At 45.1% G+C, this 24924-nt stretch overlaps 1 protein-coding gene across 3 annotated transcripts in view; it reads right to left on the reverse strand.

The window, feature by feature from the left end:
• The window catches only part of MICU1 (mitochondrial calcium uptake 1), a 110949-nt gene that overhangs the window by 2767 nt on the left and 83258 nt on the right, over positions 1 to 24924 (reverse strand). For all 3 annotated transcript variants that reach the window (XM_054072178.1, XM_054072179.1, XM_054072180.1), the window contains 3 exons: positions 13443 to 13580; positions 7925 to 8033; positions 135 to 224 (listed from right to left, as the gene is read on the reverse strand). In XM_054072178.1, coding sequence (XP_053928153.1) covers positions 135 to 224; positions 7925 to 8033; positions 13443 to 13580 — 337 coding nt within the window. The remainder of the gene's footprint in view (positions 1 to 134; positions 225 to 7924; positions 8034 to 13442; positions 13581 to 24924) is intronic.

The following is a 24924-nucleotide window of genomic DNA, read 5'->3' on the forward strand; positions in this document are numbered from 1 at the left end:
GGTAGCATGACAAGAAGAGCGAAGGCTATGGCAAGTTTTCATGGCTGTCATTTTTCCCTCTGTATTTCTGCCCATGGATTGACTCTTGCACTGCCTGGTTGTGAGAAGAATGGGACGAGGCTAAGGTCACTTACCGTCACAGTCAAAGAGTGCGAACACCACATCGCAGACATGGTCTGAGAGCTCCACCTTGGCCACCGTCTTGGCCACTTGCTGCATTGTCACTGCAATGGAGGGAGGGCAAAAGGTTAGTGAGATGATGTTACCTGCCTGTGGTCAAAGAGGCTTGAAATAAGCTTCACGGCCAGCCCATACAACACATGACTCAAAACTAGGTGCCTCAAAACTTTCACCTTCCTACTGCAAGCCCACATGGGGTGTGGAGAGGCTAAAAAACATTAAAAACACTGAAATGAGATGTTGTTTTTCCTCCTTTTGGTTACAAAATTAGAAGAAGTGTCAGCCCTACAGCAAAGACCAGGTGGGAAAGATCTCCTGATGGCCTCGATCAACAATGCAGCTCCTTCTAATGGTATTGCAAAGATGATACTCTATGAAACAACTGGGTTTCCAGCAGGCTGGAAATTACAAAAACTGTGTTTCCGGTTAAGCAGCCCTGCAGCAGCAGAATGAACCCATCCACCCTTTGCCTGCAACAGGCTCTGCAGTGAGCAGACAAGGTTAACCTTGCAATAAAATAAAAGAGTCATAATGAATCATTTGACTGCCTCCCAGCCCCAGACTGGCAGCAAAGAAGTGAGCAGTAGTTTTATTCATGCCTTAGAAATGAGCAATCTGTGAAGCTATCAATCTCGCAAGGTTATGCAGTAGATTTTGCTGCATAAAGGTGAAAAAAACACTCACTAGCCCGGTTTAGCTGTTTCCCTATGTGTATTCATGTGTGTCTGGCTGCCCTTGAGTCTCCCTTTTACAGCTGCTAATTGAAGGAAGACGGGGAGGCAAGAGCACCTCCATTGACAGCCTGCTCCCTTCCAGACACTCGATAAAACGGAAGGGCTTTTCATGAATGTGAGCGTATTTCAAGTTGACTTGCTGCCCTACAAAGTCTGACCTGAGAAAACCCTGTCTGGAGAGACTTTGCACCGCAGGAGCGTGCCCACAGCAACTGGGATGAATGTTTAGCTGCAGCACTACCTTTCAGCCAAGGAAAAGGAGGAAGCAGTACGACACAAAGTCAGATAAAACCCTAAAAAAGCCTCTTGCTTTCATCCACAGCACCCTCCTGGGTTCATGCACTCCTGTCCCTTTGCAGAGCTACTAGCCCTTCAGAAATTGTGGAGACTCATGTGTCAATAAGGAAAAAACAAGCACCCTATCTATAGCATAACCAGATTAATTATAAACTACATCAAGTGTTTCTAAAGGGATTTTTGTTTTCACGAATGTTCATATTATTTGTTCCTTCCACCCCATTTCTGCTCCCCTGAGTAAGGTTTGGGGGTTTTGGGGAGAGATCCATAGCCACCATCAAGTCCTCTTCCCATATAAAATCCCTCCATTTACTAAATAATGCAGGAGAAGACTGAAATTAAACAGAAGGTGGATTAAAATAGACAATCTCCAATAGGCACCCCATTTCCCTAGAATTATTCTTTTCAGGTTAAAATCGAAATGAGAGACGTAGCCGTGGTCTGCAGTTATTACTCTGTGTTTCAGTTCTGTGACCACAATCGTGTCACAGCTGCTGGTGTGTGTGTCCCACTGGCAGCCAGAGCTTGCTTTTAGGAGGGCAGGGGCAATGTGATCACTGAAGAAAATCTAAGTTAATTTTCTTCCCCAACCTTACGCCTGAACCGTGCCAACCAAGCTGTGGAGAGACTGCATGTCTCCCAGCCTACCCATACCGACCGGGCTGCAGAACACACCGTGCCATGCACAGCCTCTCTAGAAAGGCACAGCTCTGAAAAAAACCTTGATGGGAAAGGAAACACAGGAATTCACATTTTAAGTGCAGAGACAGCTACCACATCCGTGCATCCCTTTCCTTTCGCTCCCTTCTTCTGGATATGCACAAATTAGCCAGCAAGATGCCACACGATCGAACGAATGAACTGCAACACAAGTGAGCAGGAGCATTAGACGGCAGCAGCTCTCCAAAAAGAGCCTTATCATTTAATTACCTCACCCTGAAGTGGAATGCTCACAAATTAAATGGCGAAGTTCCCTTCAGCTTTCCTCCTCGATGTGAGAGGGAGGGACTGATGGCCAAACCAGAGGAGAGGCTGACTATAAATTGCATAGGTATAATGCTGTATTTACAGGTCCTCCTGGATCAAACACCATGAACACAAAGGGGCAGCAAACGCTGGAACCTAATGGCAGAGTCCTTTGTACCAAGATAAATGCCCTGCGTCTGGATTTTATATATGCCTTTGTTAAAGGCACCTTTCTTCTCCCCAATTAGGTGATGTTCGCCCCCTAAATACAGTCCTAGCTCCAGCCAGCTGCAAAACATGTCCTGTAACTCCTGTGCACTATGTGTGTTGCTGGACAATTTCAGAAACACACATGAAGCCCAAGGAAAAAGAGTTTTATGCTAAGAAAAAGCTTAACCGAACTTACTTCTCAGCTTAGTTTTCTCCCCAGCAATTCCACCTGCTAAGGAGGCACTTTAAAACACCTCAACTTTGGAAATGACAGAGGTTTTAAGCACTGTAAACCATCTCTTAGCCACAACCTTCAGACAGCAAAAGCAAATCTAGATTTCCTTAGACAGCAACACCGAATTTCATTTAACTCCTTGTAAATGTACATCTTCTTTAAAGGCACTCGACCAAGCTTTAACACCATTCTCTCCTCCTGGTGTTCTGGGTATTCTCCTCCTGGAAAAGTTACTTGCTGCAGCCTTACATGAGGAAAAAAAAAGGCAGAAAGATTCCTTTAATTATTAAGTCATATTTTTCTGCTGAGTTTTCACTCCTCTCTAGGGTGTCGCCTGGCCTCTCCTTCAGCTTGGACCTGTGCTTATTTATTTCTCACAGCTGCAGTTTTAGCAGCTGTAATTCGTACTTAACAGCCGCTGGTTACTATTTCCTCTCTTACTAATCCAACTGTGCCACCTCCATCATGTTGCTCTTGTTCAACACAAAAATTCTGCAAAAATGTTATTTCCCAGGGGCTGTGTGACAGTGTTGGGCTCAGTAATGATTTTGTTGATTTTCAAGGAGGAGAAAGGGAAACATCTCTGCTTTCCTCTGATGCACACAAGGTGAGGCAAGTAAAACTGAAATAAACCTCTCAGCGTCATGTCTTTACCATTTTCAAAATTAAATAGGTGCTGTCTAGGGAAACTTCTCATAAAACAAAGGTTTTTGCAGGTTTGGGATGGCTGCATCCATCTCTAGTTGAGAAAGCCTCCTGGATTTTATACCACTGGAAAAAGAGTTCCACATTCTATTTCAAAAAGCTATGTGGCTTTTAAAATTTCAAGTTAGCACCTCCAACTGGTTCCTTTAATGAGCCATTGGAGTATTTTATGCGAGTTTAGCATCTGACACATCTTTTTCACTCTGATTCCCAGAACTGCATCATGAGTAATACCTCACCAAGTGCTAACAAACACGGCTTCTCTATGGGTGAGAGCCTTGCCAGGTGGCAAACTTCTCATTTTCCCTCTGTCTTGACATTAATCACCCATTTGGCCAAAATAACAGGCAGCTGGGCTGCTGCTTTGTTTCCTGAATGTCACCCAGGGTGATGCAAGTGGATCACTGCCAACAGTGGTCCCAAGCTATGGGGGCAGGACGTGTATTTTGGGCTCCAGAGGCTAGGTAGGGTCTCATGTTGATACACACGTTTCATTTTAAGCATCCCAGTTGCACACATGAATGCCATCACTGACAATATAACCAGCAAAAATCTATTTAGCTTTCTTCAAAACGTTTGCCTGTGTACGTAACAGAATATCTATCCAGAAGAGCGAGGTAGAAACCCTACACAATCCTGTGGCACAGCACGTTTTTCTTCTCAAAATGTGAGGCTGCAGCTCTGCAACAGATTTGAAACTGTTCTGACATCAAAGGGGAATATTATGGAAAGTCATGGAGATTACACTTCTGGGAAAAAAGTGGAGCTACCAGACCAAAGGCAGAGAGGATCCACTGTTTATGTAATATTTGCAGTCATAAATACGAAAGGAGATTCCAACACTGGAAGTGGTTTCTTTCTGTTGAAAGGTTAAATAACCTTAAATTGCATCTTCCAGGGGCTGCTGATCTATAGAGAGCTCACCTGCAGGGTTATGAGCTGTTTTCTTCAAGCCTTGTGGACAGGCATTCCCTGCTGTGACAGAGCTTTGCCCCACAACTCACTACATCAGTGCTCAGCAAACACCGCACCATAACTGTGCATATGACTAAAACCAAAGGACAGATGCGCTCCAGATCCCTTCTGCTGGAGCACATGGTGCCAAGCACTTCCATGGTCCCTCTCCATCGGGGAACACACGTGCACGCTCATCAATGCACTAGTGAGAGCTGCAAAGGTGACAACCAGTGACCTTGACTTTCATCATTCGACTCGTCTCCCAAATTCCTGCAAGTACTCATCCGAGCTTTATGGAGATGCCAGGCCATGATGATCTTCCATTAACCTCTCCTGGGCTTCAGCCCTGCTCTGAGGCAGCAGTGGGCGCAGTTATATCCCCTCGCTTTGGCCCATCTCTGGTGAAGCTCATCTGCTCATCGCCCAAAAACACAGCGGAGTTACACTGCAGCTCTGCCCGCACCAGCAGCACGGCTGCTCAGAAAGTCTGGCTGCAGGTGGTGCCAAAAGAAGTGCAATTCACATCTTTGCCTCAAAAGGAGAATAAGTGACGAATTTGGCTCCTGCCCTGCTGCCAGCTGTAAGGGCAGGCTGGGAAAGTTTTCTAAGTAACGCTTGTGATTTAAGAGAATGCTGTTACATTTCTGGTAAAATGAAAGATAGACTAACAAATAATCTGCATGTTATTCTATGCATCATTAAAATACAGGTTTATGATCCTTTTCAGAAGAGGCTGCTTTAATTCCAGACAGAAAACAGGAGGTCAAGCTACACTCTTTGATGCCATCCATTTTTTTCCCCCCTCTTAAATTTTAAATGGCCTTTCTAAAGTTATAATAACGTTTGCTGTATTAGGTTAGCAGCAATTTATTTGATCCACAAACCACCCTGTTCCTCCTCCCTTAAGATGAGTCATTTTTACATTTGTTGGGTTTTAATAAGCAATTTTGTGAAAGCCTGAATTTTGGAAGAGCCCACCCCATTTATTGTTTCTGTGATTTGTGGGGGCAATATCCAGGTTGAGAGTGGAAGCACATGGAAACAGGTGCTGCCTAGACAATTTAGGCATGGAAGCATACGTATCTTTGCTGCAAAACTCAGGTGTATCGCGGCAGTATCTTTGCACCTTCGTTAGGACCACGGGAAAAAAAGCATCAAGAGAAGGGCAACAAAGCTGCTGGAGGGGCTGGAGAATAAGTCTTATGAGGAGCGTCTGAGGGAACTGGGGTTGTTTAGACTGGAGAACCTTATCACTCTCTACAACTCCCTGAAAGGAGGCTGTAGCAAGGTGAGTGTTGGTCTCTTCTCCCAAGTGACAGGTGATAGGAGAAGAGGGAATGGCCTCAAGCTGTACCAGAGGAACTTCAGATTGGACCTTGGGAAAAACTTACCAGGCACTGGAACTGGCTGGCCAGGGAGGTGGCTGAGTCACCATCCCTGGAGGTGTTTAAAAGGCAGGTAGATGAAGTGCTTAGGGATAGGATTTAGGAGTGGATGGTACAGTTGGACTTGATGACCTCAAAGGTCTTTTCCAACTGAGGAATTCTATGATTCTACACGTGTCCTCCCAGATACACAGGGGCATCTCTGGGTTGAGCAACACAGAAAGATGTGAGAGATTATTCATTCTGCATGCAAAGAGGGGATCTGCAGGACAGCCTTCTCTTCTGCCCAAGCCCAGGAAAGTCCCTCTTGACAGCCAGGACCCTGCAGGCAGGGACAGGGGTCCAGTGACAGCCAAGCCTGCAAGCAGTTCAAAGCCATGCCTTGCACAGCACAATGCCTCCCCCAAGGTTTCTTACTCCTGCCAAAGGACTCCCAGCTCAATGGCTATGGCTCCAGCATAAGCTAATTAATTGTAGTTAATTAAACAGCAAACACACTGATTTACCAAGTGCACGAGGACACAAATACTCCATGATTACATATTCCATGACTGGGCAATTGCTCGTTTACTGTAGACACTGAGTAAATTGGATTTGCTGGGCTATTACCTCCTCTTGGGATGCAGCAGAAAGAGCTCTGCACACCAGCAGCACATAGGTATTCATATTTTTATTTTTCTATGAAAGAAATCCTTATCAGATTCTTTCAAGTCTTAAGATAACGGTGATCTAAAACAAAGCATACAGATGATTCCCCCCAAAAATCAAAGATGAGAAGGGCTGCTGACAACACAAGAGATGTGACATCTTTGACTCCCTTTGTAATTCTGCAGCCCAAAACCTTTTAATGTCTAAACATTCCCACAACAGTACCGTCTGGAAGAATAGCTTACTTCCAAAACACTTAATTTTGCAGTTGCCTGAGTACATCAGCTTTAGCTTCCATTGAATCATAGAATGGTTTGAGTTGGAAGGGACCTTAAAGCCCATCCAGTTCCACATCCCTGCCATAGGCGAGGACACCTCACACCAGACAAGACTGCTCAAAGCCTCATCCAACCTGGCCTTGACCACTTCCAGGTAGGGGGCATCCACAGCTTCCCTGGGCAACCAGTGCCAGCGTCTCGCCACCCTCATCGTGACCAATTTCTTCCTAATGTCTAGTCTAAATCTTCCCCCTTCCAATTTAAAGTCATTCCCCCTTGCCCTATCACTATGTGCCCTTGTAAAAAGTCCCTCTCCAGCTTTCTTGTAGCCCCTTCAGGCATTGGAAAGTGGCGATAAGGTCTCCTCAGAGCCTTCTCTTCTCCAGACTGAACAACCCCAACTCTCCCAGCCTGTCCTCATAGCAGAGGTTCTTTCTAGTAGACAAGGGTTTCCATTTAGCCAAAAAAACTTTTAATGAGTTTTTAATGAGTTTGCCTCTGGCCAGGCGCAGCCTCTGGACTGTGGGTTATCTGAAGAAAGCCTCCTCTAGACAGACTTCAATGCTCAGTCTGGGAGCTCAGTGGGGTTCCAGCACTCCCCATCCTTCCTTTCAGTGTGCCTGGGAGCTCCAAAGGTGCTTGACATTATTTGGATTTCAGATCAGAACCACAGCATTTGGCCACACAGGTCTCATTTCTAAGGAAAGCCTCTAATTTCTAAGCAAAACTGAAACAAAACAAGTGATGAACAGTTCCTACCACCAGCTCCACTGCTGGTTAGTGCCTCTGCTGCATCAGCCATGGAGACTCTACAGAAGATTCAGTTTGCAAGAATACTTATAATACTGCTTGTCTTAGCCAACAATTTTTCGTGTACTTCATAAAAGGAGAAAAAAACCTCACTCCAGAAGACAGGGATGAAGATGAAACACTGGCGTGCCTGGGATCTGGTCCCACAGCCTGTGATACACTCACAAGGTCATTGTGTCTCTGCACGCACCAAGTCTGAATGGTCTTCCTGCGGATATCACCTTGACATCACTGCTTACTAATCAATCTCCATGAAATCTCTGCTTCCTAATCTACTCAGGCTATACATTTAAACTTTTTTCCCCTCTCTATATGTAAAACTGGGAAAGTATAAAACCTGAAATCCCTCTTTATCCATGGACGTAGAAGTTAAACATCTCATTACAGGAAGGAACTGCGATTTTGGTACATTTTTAACCTGCGAGCCTGGGCTTGTTCAACATCTTCCCAGATTCAAAGACACAGCTGCGCTTCCTTAAGCTTCTTTTCAGTGCGTGTCCACCCCACAAGTTTTTATACCTTTATCAAGCGAAGCTCCAGCCATGTGGTAGAAGCTCAAAGCTGTGTCCACATCATTTATGTTCTTCAGAAAAGTGAAGAAGCTCTCCACCTCCTCAAACGTCAGCCCCTAGAACAGAGGAAAAGAGTCTTACATTGACGGGAAATGGAGATTGCGACACTATCTGGATTATGAACAACAGAGACGCATCAACCCAAAGGTGTAGCCAGAGGGAAATTCATCTGCATACTCAAAACACTCGACATTTGAGGATGTGGTTTGTGACCCACACTTCCGTCAGCCACCTCTGCTCCCCTCCCAGTCTCACCAGTCGTGCAATGGGAAGGGACCTCATGCATAGTCAGCAGCAGCAGAGACCAAAAGCATTTCCCTGTCCCTCACTCCTCAGCCAGCTCTCGCCCAGAAGAGTGGGCACACCATGAGCCTGTGGCTGGGATGCAGGAGACCACTGCAAGCAAGTTCATAAAGTTTTTTAAGCCTGCACACTTGCAATGACAATAATGGAATAGTTCACACGCTGCAAGGTCTCCCCCAAGAGATTCAGGGATCCCTGGGGCTATCTGTGTCTTGCCCAGTGTCGTAGAAGGTGCCGCTGCAAACCACAGCACACAGAGATGTGCCTTAGTAGCTTCAATGGAGGCAGGGCGGCTGCGGCGCTGGATCACTGTCTGCTCTACTTACTGGCACAGTTGCCCAGGGCACGGCTCACCCTGGGATGGGCAAGCACATGCTCAGGGAGCGCCTAAAGCCACGCACCTGGCTAGTCCCGCAAAAGCATCCTGAGATCCCCAGCACTGGCACCACTGCACCCCAGCACAGCCAACAGGCAGGCAAGGGATAAGCAACATGCTCCTCCGCACCAATCCGACCAGCGAGGAGCATGCCAGGACAGGAACTGCCTATGGATGGAGCTCTGGGCCCCCCACCCAGCTACACTACACAGCACAACACCTGATTTTATCAACCCATTTAGTACCAGCACAACTGCACCAGTGCTGGGATAAAAGCTGCAGCCTACAAACTCCCCCACCACAGCTACATCCTGAAGTGAATGGAGGAGGTAAATCATCGCCACAGTAACAACCACTCAGTCTTCCTCTCTGAAAGTGAGCAATCAGCTTGTCAAGAGGAGTTCATGTTTGGGTTCCTCCTACCCTGTCTAGCAGGACAGAATGATATAGCAAGACACTAAAATCTCAATTGCATTGCACAGCACAGTTTCATGATCTGGATGAAAGAGCACACATTCAATGGGTACTGCCAAACATAAATTTATATGATTTGTTGTAACCCTGCTATTCGCAACAACTTCCCATCAGGGAAGAAGCCACCTCGCTTTTTTTGATTGAAAAAGCACATTTTTCACTATGTTTGCACACAGACATGGTGCCTCTAGAAATGTGAGCTGACGAAAATCTGCAGCTTGCTCCCATCTTTGCTGTAACTGAGCAAGTGGCAATGCACTGCTGAGGGACGCTGCAAACCAGCTGAAAAAGCAAAAGAAATGACATACTATCCTACAAACCTGGGCTTTCACGTGGACAGAGATACTGAATTTCTGTAGCAGAAATGCCATCGGTATTAGGAAATATAGTATTTTATTAATGAATCCTATAGTTGAGGCTGGCTTCAGCATGAACTCCTTTCCAGCTACAAAAAGCAAAATAAAATCAGAGACTGGGACAGCCTCAGCACCAACAAGTTGGCAGATGAACAATCACCTTCATCAGCCAGAAGCCTGGGTATGGGAATTTATCTATTCCCCGCCAATGTGTTTGTCAGCACTGTTCGGCTCTTCTGAAGTTATTCAGTGTCTCCTTTGAAGTCCAGTAGACACTTCCATTACATAATCATGGCTTGTGTTAATCTGGAACCACAAGAAGTTTCATATGGCTGGAAAACACTAGGGGAGCAATTACGGGACCTGGACGATCACTTCTACAAAGGCATTTGTAGATCTAGCTACTGATTCATAAGCCTGAATCTTTTCACTGTTTAAGCAATACTAATGATATATAAAAAGAGAGACTCAAGAAATGCATATCTGCTTGCCACACGCATCTTACAAGAGCTCAAATACCTTCAGCAAAAGTTAGAGCTTTTCACCTGGGAACTCAGGCTTCAGCCATGGAGAATTACCTCTTGCTCGACCTTCTGCCATCTCAACAGAAAAATATGCTACATAGCCCCCAGAGTATATGCAGAAGATGACCTGGATCACTTGTTTCCAAGGAGTCAGCTTTGTTTTCTAGCAGTTATAGACACACAAACCTTGCTCAGAAATACTATTGGCAATCCAAGATCTTTTTTCTAGGAGAAAAGCAGCTGTGAAACTCAAGCAATTTTAAACAAAGTAGAGAGTGGCATCTCTGCCGAATATGCAGAGGAGTTTATGTATCCAGGTAAGATGGGATTTTTCCTTAAGAAAAATAAAAATGAGAGCAGATTATCAATTACAAGAAAACATGCCCTCTCCAAAAGCAGTAATGTAGAATAAGTACTGGGAGAAGGCTAAAAGTTAGATTAAAACTACAGCTTTGACATTTTAGAGGCTGCCAGCGTCACCTTGTGCAGAAAAGGCAACTGCATCAGATAACAAAGATGATGTTTGGCACATTTGATAAGAAAGACTCACAGGGTAAATCGTATTTCCAAGGCAAAGCTTAGCAGGTAGGTTCAGTACAATTACTGCTATCCCCCCCCAGCATCATACTATTAAAATTATTTTAGCCCTGCTTTCTCTGGAAAGCAATAGCAAGTCAAAGCCCCTACTGCTTTTGGCACAGGGGGAAGTTACAGCAGGTTACTAACTGTGGAGATAACGATACCGTGCTGCTATAAGAGTAGACCTGTGAAGTGTGAAAAGAAGGGATTTGGAGAAAAATCCTTCCTGCAAAACATGATTGCATTGTAAACTGCTTTGACCAACAAGTTGTTCAGTGACTGGAAAGTACTGCAGGATAAATGAAGCGGCTCGGTGGTTTTAATGTCTGTGTGAGGTCTGGGAGGTGAAGGGAGAGCAGTGGATAGCACTGGCTCCGCTTCCTTTTTGTAGGATAGGAGTAAAGCAGAGCCTGAGCAAAGCAGCTGTTTGCTCTGCACACATCTGGGTTATAAACAGAGAGGAAGAGGCAAAAAGGGCAGCAAGCGTCTGCAGTTTCAAGCAGGAGAACACTCCCTGGCTTAATACTTTCATTTAGAAAGAGAACTTTGCATGTACATCCCTGAACAAGTTATCCAGAAAGTTCTAGAGGTGCTTAGCACAAATTCTGGTCACTGCAGTCCTGCTTCTAAGGAGACGGGGAGTGTTAAGCTAAGTAAAAACACTGATGGCTGCACCAGGGTGATCCAATAAAAGTACTTCAATGTGTTTAGATACACAAAGTGCTGGACATGAATCTGCAAGGAATACAGTCTTCTGAAATGCCCCAGGAGAAAAAGAACACCCCACAAACTTTCAATAAAAAGTTCTCTTGTATAAAAGACAACGCAGGGTTAGGCACCAGGCTGGATTCTCTAAGAGCTAAAACCTGCTGAAGTGAAGGATGTCAGTCTCTGATTTCTCCAGCTCTTCACAAGCATTGACTTTGAGCTGTCCTGGCTCCAAAAAAGGCTTATCTGCCTCCAATACAAGGCAGCTGGCACTTCTTGCATCCTTTACATCTCCCACAACTGTTAAATAGCTTATTAACAGAGAGGCTGTCTCATTTTAGGGTTTGGGGTGTTTTGTTTCCCCCCTAGTCTAAAGAATCACGTGTTTTCCAACAATTCTGTTTTTTGAAAATGTCATTTTTGTGTCCTTCTCCTTGAAAGTCCTTGGAATGCAGAAAGAGAAAGACTTTCTCTCAATCCAGTTATCTACAAATAGAAACACAATCTGGCTGACTGGGGAATGAGGATAAGGTAAAAACAACAAGTTCTTCCTCTGCCACAGATGTCAGGGTCTTGGCTTACACATGGAAGGAAGGAAACATCTGCTGTAAGAAACCTAGAATAACTCCCTCTGCCTAATTTCTCATATACCCAGCTATTGTTCAATAATATATGTTTAAAAACCACAAATGACAGCAAAAGAATCAACGGTTTGGGAATGAAACAACATAGCTGATATTCTCTGTTAGACACACGCCACAGCAAAGTATTTTTCCACAAGAAATCAAATGATTCCTATTAAAACTCAAGGGGAGCAGAGGTATTGGAAAAGCCAAACTGGCAGCATCTGGCTCAAAGATCAAATAAATGGCCTCAAAACTACACCTCTGTGAACTTCAATGATCTTATTTAAGCCAGTGAAAAAGAGCCTAAGAAGTGAGATTTGCAAATACTAGCAGGCAACGCATCTCAGGTCCAATGACACATTGACACCATCTTTTGATAACAGCCTATTAAATTCTGAGCCTATTGTTCCACAAAACATAGGAGAATCTGCAAAAAACCACCCTTTGTGGCACCCTGGGGCCAGGAGAAGCTGCAGGCACCACGGTCCTCTGGCAGGAACACAGCTCTGAGCCTTTTGGCTCCTTTAGGGTTTCCCCCAGCTTTTAACTTTTTGGCACTGCATGCAGTTAAAAGAGCCCTACTGGTCTACATGCCCTGCTGCTTCAGTGTGCCCAAATTCTCCTCCAGCACAAATGAAAGTGGGAGAAAACAGGGGGAAAAAATTACTGGAGTGGCTTCATATGAAATGAGGATTCCTGCATATCACAAGAGTTCAGTGAAGGCACTAAAAAAGGGACAAAAAAGACCAGACTCAAGCCAACACTTGTGTTTTATTACACATTGGGTGTCTAAACAAGTTAAGAAATAAATGCCAGTTCTGATGTTAGGGGAAAGTGTCTCTAAAACAGTTGGACCAACCCAATATGCAGCCAAAGCCTTTCCATCCATTCTCACTTGGGCAAATCGCTTGTTTTTAACCTAGGTAATAGCAGAACAATCCATCTTTATAGAAACAGATATGAAATTCTAATATGGAACTAATTCAGTAGCCCATACTTGCTTATCTGATAAAGCACGTCCTTTCAGTATGGATATCTTATTCCAAGGTCTCTCACTAAATTAATGAGCGCAGTATCTGCAACCTTATTCCTCTCTAAATCACGAATAATTCAAATAATTTTTCACATAAGTTTATAACTAAATAATAAAATGCCCAGTCGCAGCAGCTAATTAATCCAAGGTCGAGGCAGTAACTAGGAACAAGTCTTCGATGTTTATTCTGGCTCCAGACGCGGGGTGCCATTCAGCAAAGTGAAATTTTGAAAATCACAGCATCTGTTTTAATAGGGACAAGCCTACACCTTCACCTGGACACTGACCACTGCACTCCCACCTCTTCTGTCTCCCTGCTGTTGGCAAAGTATTTATCATCTGCAAAGTCAGTGTGTCTTCACATTCTGCTTAACAAGGTGTGGGTGCTTTTCCTGACAACATGGAGATTGCTTACTCATTTCTCAGCATGGTGCAGGACGGCTGCCCCCACTGCAACTCCCCAGATTTGCTGCAAACACCACTGACCTCCCCATCTTGGAAATGCTTCTTGAGCTGCTTCAGCATCACAGTGAGCTTCTTGGACTGTACCCCACTGTAGGCCAGCAACATGCTGCCGAACTGCCGCTCCGTGATCCGCCCCTCCACCGGGTCATGCCGCTCAAACTGGAAAGGGGGAAAAGAAAGAAAAGGAGAGATGAAAACAAGATCATACAGCAGCAAGCTCCACGCACAGTAAGGGCATAAAAAGGCACTGTAACAAAAAAATGAACATTGCAGGAAACAGTAATGAAAAAGAAACTCTAATGCATTTGAATACTTGCTTTCCCCAGGCCTATCTCCATCAATAAATCAACACTTCCCCTATGTGCTATTCCTTGGACAACTTCTGCAATAAGCGTTTGTATGCTGCCCTCCTAGTTTTAGCTCGCAGAGGCACAGCATTTGTAGAGCTGGACTTGAAAAGGCAGGATGATTACATCACATTGAAACCAAGCTGGTGGCCACAGGTCTCCAAAAGGATGGAAAGCAAGAAGAAATACTAAGGTCTTCTTCATACGCACTTCCACCTTGGAGGTCTGAATAAGCACCCAGAGAATTTGGCTGCTGCAGTGACCTTTTCTGTCTGATCAAAAATCTGTGCAGGACTGAGCTAATGTGCAATTGCGTGCTCCAAAATAAATCTGCGTAGGAGTGGCTCAGTAGTTAATAAATCAGGAAAGAAGAGTCTTGCAAAAATCAAGTCTCCTTTTAGTTCATCTCTGTTCCAAGCTCTGTACCAGTGTTCCAGCAAGAGCAAATGCATGGGGTCTTCAGACCTCATCTTCCCCAGTCCCAGAAAGTCCTCCTCGTTCTCAGCGCCTTCCAGAGCCCAACCCTTATGATTGCTGCTGTGAGGCCCCTGCAAAACTCCCCACGAGCCCTTTGACAGAGCAAGGGTTAATGCATCTCTCCAGCTTTGGAAAGCGCTGGGTTGGAGCACCAGGGCTCTGCTAGCTGAAAAATGCACATTTAATCTTTTCTTTTTTTTCCCTGCACCATTCTGGGGCTCTACGAACACAATCAAAACACAATAAAAGACTTCAACCAACTTCATTTTCACAGATCTCAGCATGCAGGATCCTGTATTTGGTTTCCTTCAAATTTATCAGAAAACGTGACCAACGCTACAGCTGATCATGAGCCAGAAGATGACATTTAACAACAAAATTAATGTTTAATCTCCTACAGAACAACTCAGTACCACTGAGGAGACATCATATTGCTCAGTGAATTAACCATTCCTGCCTCAACTGCCCTTCTGTGCTTAATTACACAGCTAAGACAAAATCCAGCAAGGCACCCGACCGAGATGAAGGTAAGGAGATGAAAGCTGGCAGATCCGCGTGCAGGCAGAGCTCCAGACACGCTGGCTATAGGCGCTTTTAATACATATGCTCTTTAGCTACACTATGTAACAAGCCAGGCTGCTTGCAAACAAGCTACTACAATTTCCATGTTAATGTCAACTCGGGGGTAAATATTTTTCAGTTATTAGCATACCGGCCAGAATTCTCCTGCTTTTCCCTGTGGGACAGCAAGTGATTCCTACTGCATTTGAAATGCAAGAACAGTTAGGGCAGGAGGTACCTGGATGGACTATTCTGGCAGGAAGCAGTTCCTTACTGGACAAATTCTGTTTCCTGGCACCTTGTGCTTTTGCGGTCCACACAGTATTTGGGAGAAAAGACAGCACTTCTACTGTCATCTGATACAGATACTGGGGTTTAACTCACGAAGCAAAACACAGGGCTCTTCCCCCCTTGCGTGCTGGGAAAAGAAGGAAAACTTATTTGGAGGAAAAGTTTATGTTCTCCCTTAAAAAGCGAGGTAGCCCTTTCTGCTATGTTGAAGCTTTACAATACCCAACAGACACAAAAATATGCAGTCAGTACTGTTTCAAAAAGCAGCACCGATGCTTTCTTCCACTATAACATTCCTAATTTCAGCCCAAAAGCCACAAACCAGTGTTTTTTCTACCAACCGCCTTCACATATCCCAAGTTTTAGCAGAGCATGAGACAATATCTTTTATTAAACGACAAGGAACAGCTCTCAATATCTCAAATCAACCCCATAAGTGGTGAATATGCTTAGGAAAGCCTTGAGTCAGCACCTAAAAGCCCACTGGTCCTCTACCCCTGCCCTGCACTAAGGAGTAGGCACTACGTGGCTCCAAGAGGTAACACAAGTAGCACAGCCCCTGCAGTCTTGCAGATGGGGAAATGAAAAAAGGGTGAACTCTTCACAGTTTTTTTGTAACCGAGGATTCAGACAGTGGCCAGATTTGCACTACCAGATGCAAAAATGATCAGAAAATTTAAAAGAATTTTTAATCTTAATTTTTCTCCTGATGCGCCTCCCACAAAGCCTTTCAGTGCCATCTTTAAGATAAGAAAGGAGGATTAGTCTTCAAACACCACACTGAAGAAGGCTTAACAGGAGCACAATGATGAAAACACATCGTTCCAGCCTAGCCTTCCTCTTTCTTTCCCATTTTCAGCTGTGACCCCAAGATACTCAAAGCAATGGGCCACCGCTGCTGCAGAGGGTCTCAGCGAGCCCTTTGGCTCCTGTCATTCGGGCTTTCCCAAAAAAAGAGGATGAAACACACCTATGGTTTAAAGATAACCTCAGGAAAACTGATACATTACGAGTAACACTGTGATTTCCAATCAATATTTACAGCCATGCAGCTGGGAGAAAGGCAGAAAAACACGCTTTAAGTAGGATAACTTGTAAAATTTGTGCAAATCAACTTCTGCATCTCAAATTTCACTATTGAAAACTGATAAAATAAGTTATATTATTTAATGGCACCTGTTACCAAAACGTTTATAGCTACAGAACAAGCAATGTGTGCCCAGGTGGCCAAGAAAGCCAATGGCATCTTGGCTTGGATCAGAAACGGTGTGACCAGCAGGTCCAGGGAGGTGATTCTGCCCCTGGACTCAGCACTGGTGAGACCGCACCTCGAGTACTGTGTTCAGTTCTGGGCCCCTCACCACAAGAAGGATGTTGAGGCTCTGGAGTGTGTCCAGAGAAGAGCAACGAAGCTGATGAGGGGCTGGAGAACAAGTCTTACGAGGAGCGGCTGAGAGAGCTGGGGTTGTTTAGCCTGGAGAAGAGGAGGCTGAGGGGAGACCTTATTGCTCTCTACAACTACCTGAAAGGAGGTTGTGGAGAGGAGGGAGCTGGGCTCTTCTCCCAAGTGACAGGGGACAGGACAAGGGGGAATGGCCTGAAGCTCCGTCAGGGGAGGTTCAGGTTGGACATCAGAAAAAAATTCTTCACAGAAAGAGTCATCGGGCACTGGAACAGCTGCCCAGGAAGGGGGTCGAGTCGCCTTCCCTGGAGGTGTTTAAGGAACGGGTGGATGAAGTGCTGAGGGACATGGCTTAAGGGAGTATTAGGAATGGTTGGACTCTATGATCCAGTGGGTCCTTTCCAACCTGGTGATTCTGTGATTCTATGAATGAGGGAAAATTCTTATTCCTCCCGTGATTCACCTTCTCAGCTTCTGGTCCTGGGGGTTTTAGGGATTTCCTTGGTGGGAAGCTGTAGCTGGACCCATACATCTAAATAGCCACAAGACAAATTTTTCCCAGGAGGTTGCCTTTTGCCACTTGGCACCCACTAATCCTTTTGCATTACGAAAATAAAGCGTACTGGCCCAAAAGTTTCCTGGCAGGCACTACTGGCAAACTCTCAACCATCACTCATGCAAGGAAAGGATGGACAGAGGTGCAAACCACGCAAAATCTCAGTTTGGGCAATCTGGTCGAGATCAGGCATCAGGGATTCTTCTGTACTAAAAGGAAAATAAAAATCAACACGTGCCATTGCATCGGATGTCAAAGACATGAGCCAAGGCAGGTGGAGAAAAGCCTCTCGGAGGCAAACTTTTCTATATCATCTGTTAAAAATAACACCAATATTTGAGTACAAGGATCTCACCAGCTCTGAGCAGCCGTATCAAACCATGGAGCACAATTAACATGCTGATGATTGCTGTATTTTTGGTGTCTTGCAAACTTTATTGAAAATGAAGCAGCGCACCCATCTCCTATAGCCAGAGCCTTGATCGCGGCAGCAGCAAGCGCCTTGCCTGTAGTAGACCCACTGTACGGAAAGAGCTTTAGTCTTTTGATTTATCACACAGTTGGGAGATCGTGTTAAAGGACAAAATAAAGACAAAACAAATCTAAGATGATAAAAAAAAAACTTATTTATACAAATCTCTGTAAAGTACAAAATGGTCCTGATACCCTGTGAATAAACTCATTCCCGTTCCCCAAAACTACCCTGTGGCTTCCTACTTTTAATTTCTGCAGGTGGTCATCAGGCACAGTGATGAGTCAAAATACCACGCAAATATTATTCACAAGAAATAAAGTCTGTAAACCGTGAAATTAATTATTCTTATTATGGGTTTATCTCACTTTGAAGTGAACACCTCTAACATTAAACCAAAACACAGATGCCCAAAGGCAATTCCTGGCCGCCAAACGTTAACGGCTCCCATGCACAGGCACACAGCAGTGCAGCATGCAAAACCCAGCCTGGAAAGGGGCTGGCAAGTGAGAGCTGGGCAACAACCAGCTTCCAAATTCAAATACAATCACCACTGAACTGAGAAAAAGTATTAAAATCATATCCATAAAGAAACTTGGCTTCAAATGATTTCTGACTGGAAAAACCTTGATTTCAGTTTCTAAAAAACTCCATGCACCCCGATACTCCCTCTGTCTCCTCTCTGCCTGGGAGCAGAGGTACAGCCTCCTTGGATGTTTTCTGGCCAAGCGAACACAACTCAGCCACTGAGTATACTTGAAAATGGAGGGTACAAAGCCTTTGGCAATTTTTCTTTCAGTACTCAATACACAGCCTATGAAGAGTTTTAAGTGTTAAAATCACCCAGATTTTTGAAAAGCCAGGAGAAATACCGTCTTTTCTCAGGTAATCACGATCCTTTGCCTTCATGCACATGACATTACTGTACAGGTTATCTTTCCAGTCACTTGGAGGGTGGGGAACCAAACCCCACAAGGATGGGATGCAGGGCAGAGCACGACGAGATTTATTATAAGCAAGCAAGTGCTCTGACAGTCTTTTTCCCCTTCATACATCTTAGAGAAAGGAAAAGCATGATCAAGGCAATAGCTCAGGTGGCATTGCAGGCACCAGCCAGCATGGGACAGAGAAGCTCCTGTATGTGATACCCAGCACCGGGGAAATTGGGAGGGAACAGGAAGGTCCTACTATCTCCAAATCGCAGTCCCAAAATCTACACACACACACACAACACAGATGGCTGGTGAGTCCAACACCTCTGGAGCAGTTTCCACCCACAGCCACTTGGTGCCAGCAGCGGATTCTGCATCTGCACACCAGCAAGGATACAGTAAATAATGAAATAAAATGCTCTCCCGTGTTCTTCCCGCAAGCCAGGACACCAGAGGTGCTGAAGAAATTAGCCTAAAATATAATACGCAGTATTTTGAAATTCATTAAAAGCCATTATGACATGCAAGGAAATCAAGAAGCATTTACAGGAGGGTAAGAAGGCTGGAGAGTGAGGGCACAGAGCTTCCCTCTCCAACCACCAATCTGACCCAGCTTTGCTAGCCCAGTCCCCGCAGCCAGTCCATATACCATGTTAGGATACTTTTAACAACCATTTAAAAGACTACACATAATCTTAAATATGTACTAAACATCTCTCACCTCCCCAAACCCCCATCAGCCAGGACGTACACCTTCACATGTCTCTCTATAAGCTATCTTTCTTTCTGAACAAATAACCCTACCCTTCGGTTCCGCAATGCATGGATGAAAGGCTTCATCACGAGGAGAGCAAAAGGCAAATAAGCAGACAATTTTCTCTGTTTTTACATCCCTTTAACAGCATAACTTTATAGAAAGGCAATACAAGGATCCACCATAAAACAGACCTCTGTTTCCAGACTTCACTATTTTTCCCCCCACTAACCCAATCCACCTTCTCCAGGGGAAAATCAAATACCAGCCTCTCAGAAGCATCCGGCCTGAACCAATTCAGATGAACCAACATGGGAACCATCTTTATTAAAAAAAATGCTAGAATTTCTTAAACACAGACATTGGTTTCCTGTCATTTCTCCTTCTGCTGCCAAGAGCTCCAAGGCTCACTGCTGGGAAATGAAGCAGCTCTGACAGCTATGGAGCCATCTGGCACAGGCAAGTAAGACTTCCTTTGGGTCATCCTCAACTGTGGAGATGAGGCATTGCGAAGACTGCTGTGGAGTCAGGCCATCCCCCTCATAAATGCAGACTTTTCCAGCCTGAGAAACACCAGGGAAACTAGGAAAGGTTGTTTAAACCAAAGGCTGAGGGTGCAAACAGCACTGTTTTTCTATGAGCATGGACCTGCAGCCCTGGTGCTATAGAGTTGCAAGGTAAGGGCTGAATTGCTCCTTCCAGTTCAAGCTCGGTGGGGTGGGACACAGAGCTTCAGCTTAGACACTGCAGTGTTTCAAAAAATATTAGGATGAAATTGATGCTTTTTCACTTGCCCGCAGGACATCCCACCTTCAGAAGAAGGTCAAACATGGGTACCTTATTGCTTAGAGGGAGACTTCTAATTCCAGCTGACTCTCCTCCCTCCTTAGATTTGTCATAACCAACAGCGTTAATATGGGAAATTTCAACCCAAAACTCCAGTCCTGAAACCCTGTCTAAACAGAGCCTGCAAGTATTAAAAACTACATAAAGACAGGGACACTGCTGGTACCAGACTCAACCGTGCTTAAGAGAGCAATATTGGCTCCATAATTGCCCATGGAGGGATGCCAGAGCACCAAAACCCTTAGAGAGGGCTTAGCATCATCACTTAACCCACAAATAGATGTAAAAACTTCACATTTGAAAAGTGGAATTTCTTCTTCTTAGTCCAGCATCGCATTTTTGGTCTGTACAATGACTACAGGCTTATCTTCTTTTGCTTTCTTTGTTTGCTGAAGAAGGTTGTTAAAATCATAGAATTGCAGAATGGTTTGTGTTGGAAAGGAAGATCATCTCATTCCAATGCTCTGCCATGGGCAGGGACACCTCCCACTGGCTCAGGCTGCCCAAGGGCCATCCAACCTGGCCTGGAACACCTCCAGGGATGGGGCAGCCACAGCTTCCCTGGGCAACCTGGGCCAGGGCCTCACCACCCTCGTGGTGAAGAATTTCTTCCTTATGTCCAGTCTACATCTTCCCATAACTGTCACGCCCTTGGCATAGATTCAAATGGCGTTTAAAGTCAACCAACACCAGTGAAAGCCTCAGAGCCCATCTAGTTGAGAGGGAAATACCCAGCCGTAAGGCAATGCAGCACGACGAAAACGCAGCTCAGACTTGTCCTAAAGCATCGCCGAAAGAGCGAGCAGTGCCACCTCCCAGGCCAGTTGCCAATTACCTCTATGGTGCAACCCTTCCAGCAGCCCCAGGGCGATGGGATGGGGAAATCAGGTTGGTCTGTGCTTTAGGACTGGGATCTATATTCCCCAGACTTATCCTGGGACAGGAATACTGACTGCTGAGCTACACAAACAAAGTGATACTCCGTGCTGCTTCTCTGGTAATTATGCCCATACCTATCAGCGCATGGGCTCATCCAAGAGCTACTGCATGGCTCTGCTAGTCTATCAACAGCTGGAAAGAGTACAAAACGTGGTCACATCAGTTTTAAAAGGGTTATTAAACACAAACAGCACAGCACAGCATTCCTGCTGTGCAGGAATCAGCATCTTCAACTTATTAGGCTTTTATTTTTCAGAAGCGCTTCTGAACTCATCTTCTGTAAATGTGATCTAGATACTCTTGAACTTCAAACTAGCTGCAGCCAGGCACGCTGGCAACACAGTTTCTTTCTCCTTCAAAGACTCACATTAGCAAAATATCCAGCTGTATTTGAATAGGCTCTTAAATTTCTAGGAAGGCATCTCCTAAAAGCCAATCAAACAATGTATTCCGTAAAATCTCAAAGCAAGCATCTAAAAACGTGTGCCACGTTTCCAATCGAGATAGCAAAAAAAAATCTACAAGGACTTTTGCAGTGTTGAGGGATGATTTTTGAGCTTATTTATGCTGGCTAAACCAACATCAATAGCAGAAATATTGCTAATACTAATTCTGTCAGGTTTAGGGGTAGTTGAAAAAGGTGACCTGTTCTGAGAGGTGCAGGGTGCGTAACAAGGAATCGAAAGAGCCTGGGAAATAGTGAGTTGCAGGGTAATAGTCAGATTCACAATATATGACCCTGTAAAGTGGTATTTGCTCAAAGCTTTATTTGACAGGCCGTAATACATTATTTATCTCCAAAATGCTGCAGCACTGGCTCCATTTACTGCTCTGGAGAAGCAGGCTGCCAGGATCTCTTGTCAAGTTGCATATACAACTATGACAGAGGAATTAAAAACAGGGGAAAGCACCGTACATCTTCCTAAATCCCAGCAACCTCCTCTGTCTGAAATATAATTAATATTTGGGAGTAAGCTGTACTGTTTGCACAGGCACCAAATTACTGCCTAAAAAAGAAAGCAAGGCAAAAGTTTCTAAAGACTTCCTACTTGGAAATATTAAAGGTTTCAAAATATGAATTGTTTTGTTAATTATGCTGAAGGGTTCCAGTGCACATGGATCTAAACAACTTAGTTTTGCAAGGGGAAACCAAGTCTGCTCCAGATACAGCCTGATGTACTGCGCTGGCAGCCTGCAAAGAGCCTCTGAGTGGGACCAGCAAAGCTCAATCACATTATTTGGTAACGACCAGTGGAAGAAAGAGCTCTAAAGATCACCAGATCTACCAACAGCAGCAGAAATGCTAACGGTAATTATGTGGAGGAGGAAATGCCGAACCCAGCCCGAACCATTGTGCATGGGTTAATCTGAGCATCACCCTGCAAACCCAGGCTTCCCAAGAAAGCTGGATCAGAGCTGGATAGCTCATTCAGAGAAGCAAACCATGACCCATCTTGGATGCCTGGAGCAGGCTGAGAGGCTCCCTGCCAGCAGCACTGCAGCAGCTCCTGCCCTGGTGTGCTGCAACACCCGCTCTGCTGAGCTGGCATGCTGCCTACTGCTGATGGCAGTCCCTCCTCACCGGGGATGGGCAGACAGCACTCTGTAGTCCTCAGGTTTGGAAACCACTTCTGAGCCTTGTAGAACGAGCCAGAGCATCTGCACTATTTAACTGTCCACTAACTCCCTCCCCTACCCAATTCCCTGAACACAAGCATGGGTTGTACAGCTGGATCAGATCAGGAAAAATGCTCCCAATGCTACCAGGAGCAGCCTGCTTCTCTTTTTTATCTTACAAAAAACCCCCATATAAAATAAAAGGGAGATAGTCTCACGTAAGAAAAACCCGATCTTCCTAACGCTTTCCCTGTTCGCACTTTCCCTCTGCTCTCCAAGAGCAGCTTAAGTGATCACATAGCATCCAGGTTAAAAATGTACATGTGTCAGCGGCAGAGCAATCCCAGCAGACCAGGTGTTTGATAGATGCTTTTGAGGCTTCGCTGACCTTGGTGTGCCACTGCTGCCTGCAAGGGGAAAAACTAATTCCAGCCACCAGGAACTTGTTACGCTTTAATGAGCAATTAAAAAAGGTTACGTAAAGATTGCCGCACCTGAAATTCATCCTCATGAATCAAAATAACTTCTTGTCAACTCTGAAAAGATCTGCAATTTGAAATCTCATGCAGTGGAGGGATGGAAGGAAGGAGATGTAAAGGAGAGGAACAGTATTTCCCTAAGGGGAAAGGACGCATCTGATAAACTAAAGGGAAGCACTCGCCTGACTGCCAAGGAGTGGGAGAAGAGATGAACAGCCGTCTCCCACCACTGCTCTCCAGACCTGGCTCCATTACTGCCATTCCGGCCCTTCACAACACTCCTGCTACCCAATCATGAGGAACAGAGCTGCTTTTCCATCCTACGTGTCACTGGATGGAAAAAGAGTGAAGTTCAGAGTATGAGTTCCCAGCCCCCTGCAGGGTTCCCTATGGATGGTGGAGCCAAACCATTACTCTGAAGAACACAAAAACCTCTATGGAACTGATATACACAGTTTTATTAAGAAACATAGCTCTCTTACTGCCCATTAGAGTTTATGCCGTTTCTGCCTGACCTTGGTGCTCAATTTGTCAAGAAAACTAACTTAGCAGCAGTTTGACCCAGCCTAGCATGGAAAAGAGAATGCCTGTATCCCGCTCCCATGTCCTTAAAGCACCAACACAAGCAAAGGCAGGAGCTGAAGCACAGACGGCAACACATGGAGGTGTAGAACAGCTCTGTCTTCAGACCAAGAGAGCTAAAGCGTTTTTTCATACATCAGAAGGATGAGGCAGAAATGAGATACCTGCTACAACAACTGCTCATCAGAAACTCCCCAGCCAGCGATTTTAGCATGCTGTTACCATGCATGACTCAATTTGTATTTATTTGGGGTCACGCTTAAGAAGCTGGCTGACATTCTCACCCAAGGAAGCACAGCAAGCCTATTGGATGATAAATATTCTGTTTTTTTTCCTGTGATTACCAAAACACATTGCCCACGCTCCCATAATCACTGTGCTTGAGGGACCATGGCAAGATGGAAAACACAGCCCTAAATATCTGCTTTGATTTTTGTCAGCTAACATTGCAAACACCTCAGCAATGGCTCTGAAATAAAAAAAAAAATCAGAGCTGCAGAAGCTTCCAAGCCAATTCCTGCCTTTTCCACCTCGCTAACATCACAAGATCAGCATGCGTGTGCACTGAGTTTGCCAGGCACGAGTTAGTCTTCGTCTGTATGGGTTCCTCTGTACGAGGCTTACATGCCTGGTACATCACTTGGCTAACACAGGTCCGAAGGGTTCACCCAGACATCCAGCCTCCTGCTCATCAAATTTTGGTCTCTTGGTTAATTGTATTGTGTGCACATGAACAGAAGCATCTATGCTAACTTGCTTATACCTTCTCCTCTGTGGTCTCAGCAATACAAACCTCTACACACATGCTTGAGGTCATATCATTAATCAAAACACCACTCCTGGGATTTGATTTACAGGGCTCTGCTGCTGCATGAGCACAAGGCTCAGCATGCTGCACTGCGGGAGCTCAGGAGTGGATTTAAAGACCTTTCATAAACCAGGAAAGGAGCCCATTGTTACAGAGCAAAACCTGCTCCTTGTACTAACGATGCAATAAATAGAAATTCCAATAAAATCCTCCAACGGCTTCCCCTGCACAGCCGCTGCATCAACCACATTTAAGTCACCCAGCTGAAGTACAAGCAAAACAGCAGCGTAACCCATAGCGGGTATTTTCTCACCAGGCACTGCAATGGTTGCTTGAGTCAGTCCAAGATGCACCCATCCCTAATGGGGAGATGGCAAACCCGCTCCTGTGTGTCGAGCAATGCTCACCAGCAGCTGCAGCACCTCAAGGCACATATATTG

Source organism: Cuculus canorus, chromosome 7 (assembly GCF_017976375.1).
Source record: "Cuculus canorus isolate bCucCan1 chromosome 7, bCucCan1.pri, whole genome shotgun sequence".
NCBI classification, from domain to species: domain Eukaryota; kingdom Metazoa; phylum Chordata; class Aves; order Cuculiformes; family Cuculidae; genus Cuculus; species Cuculus canorus.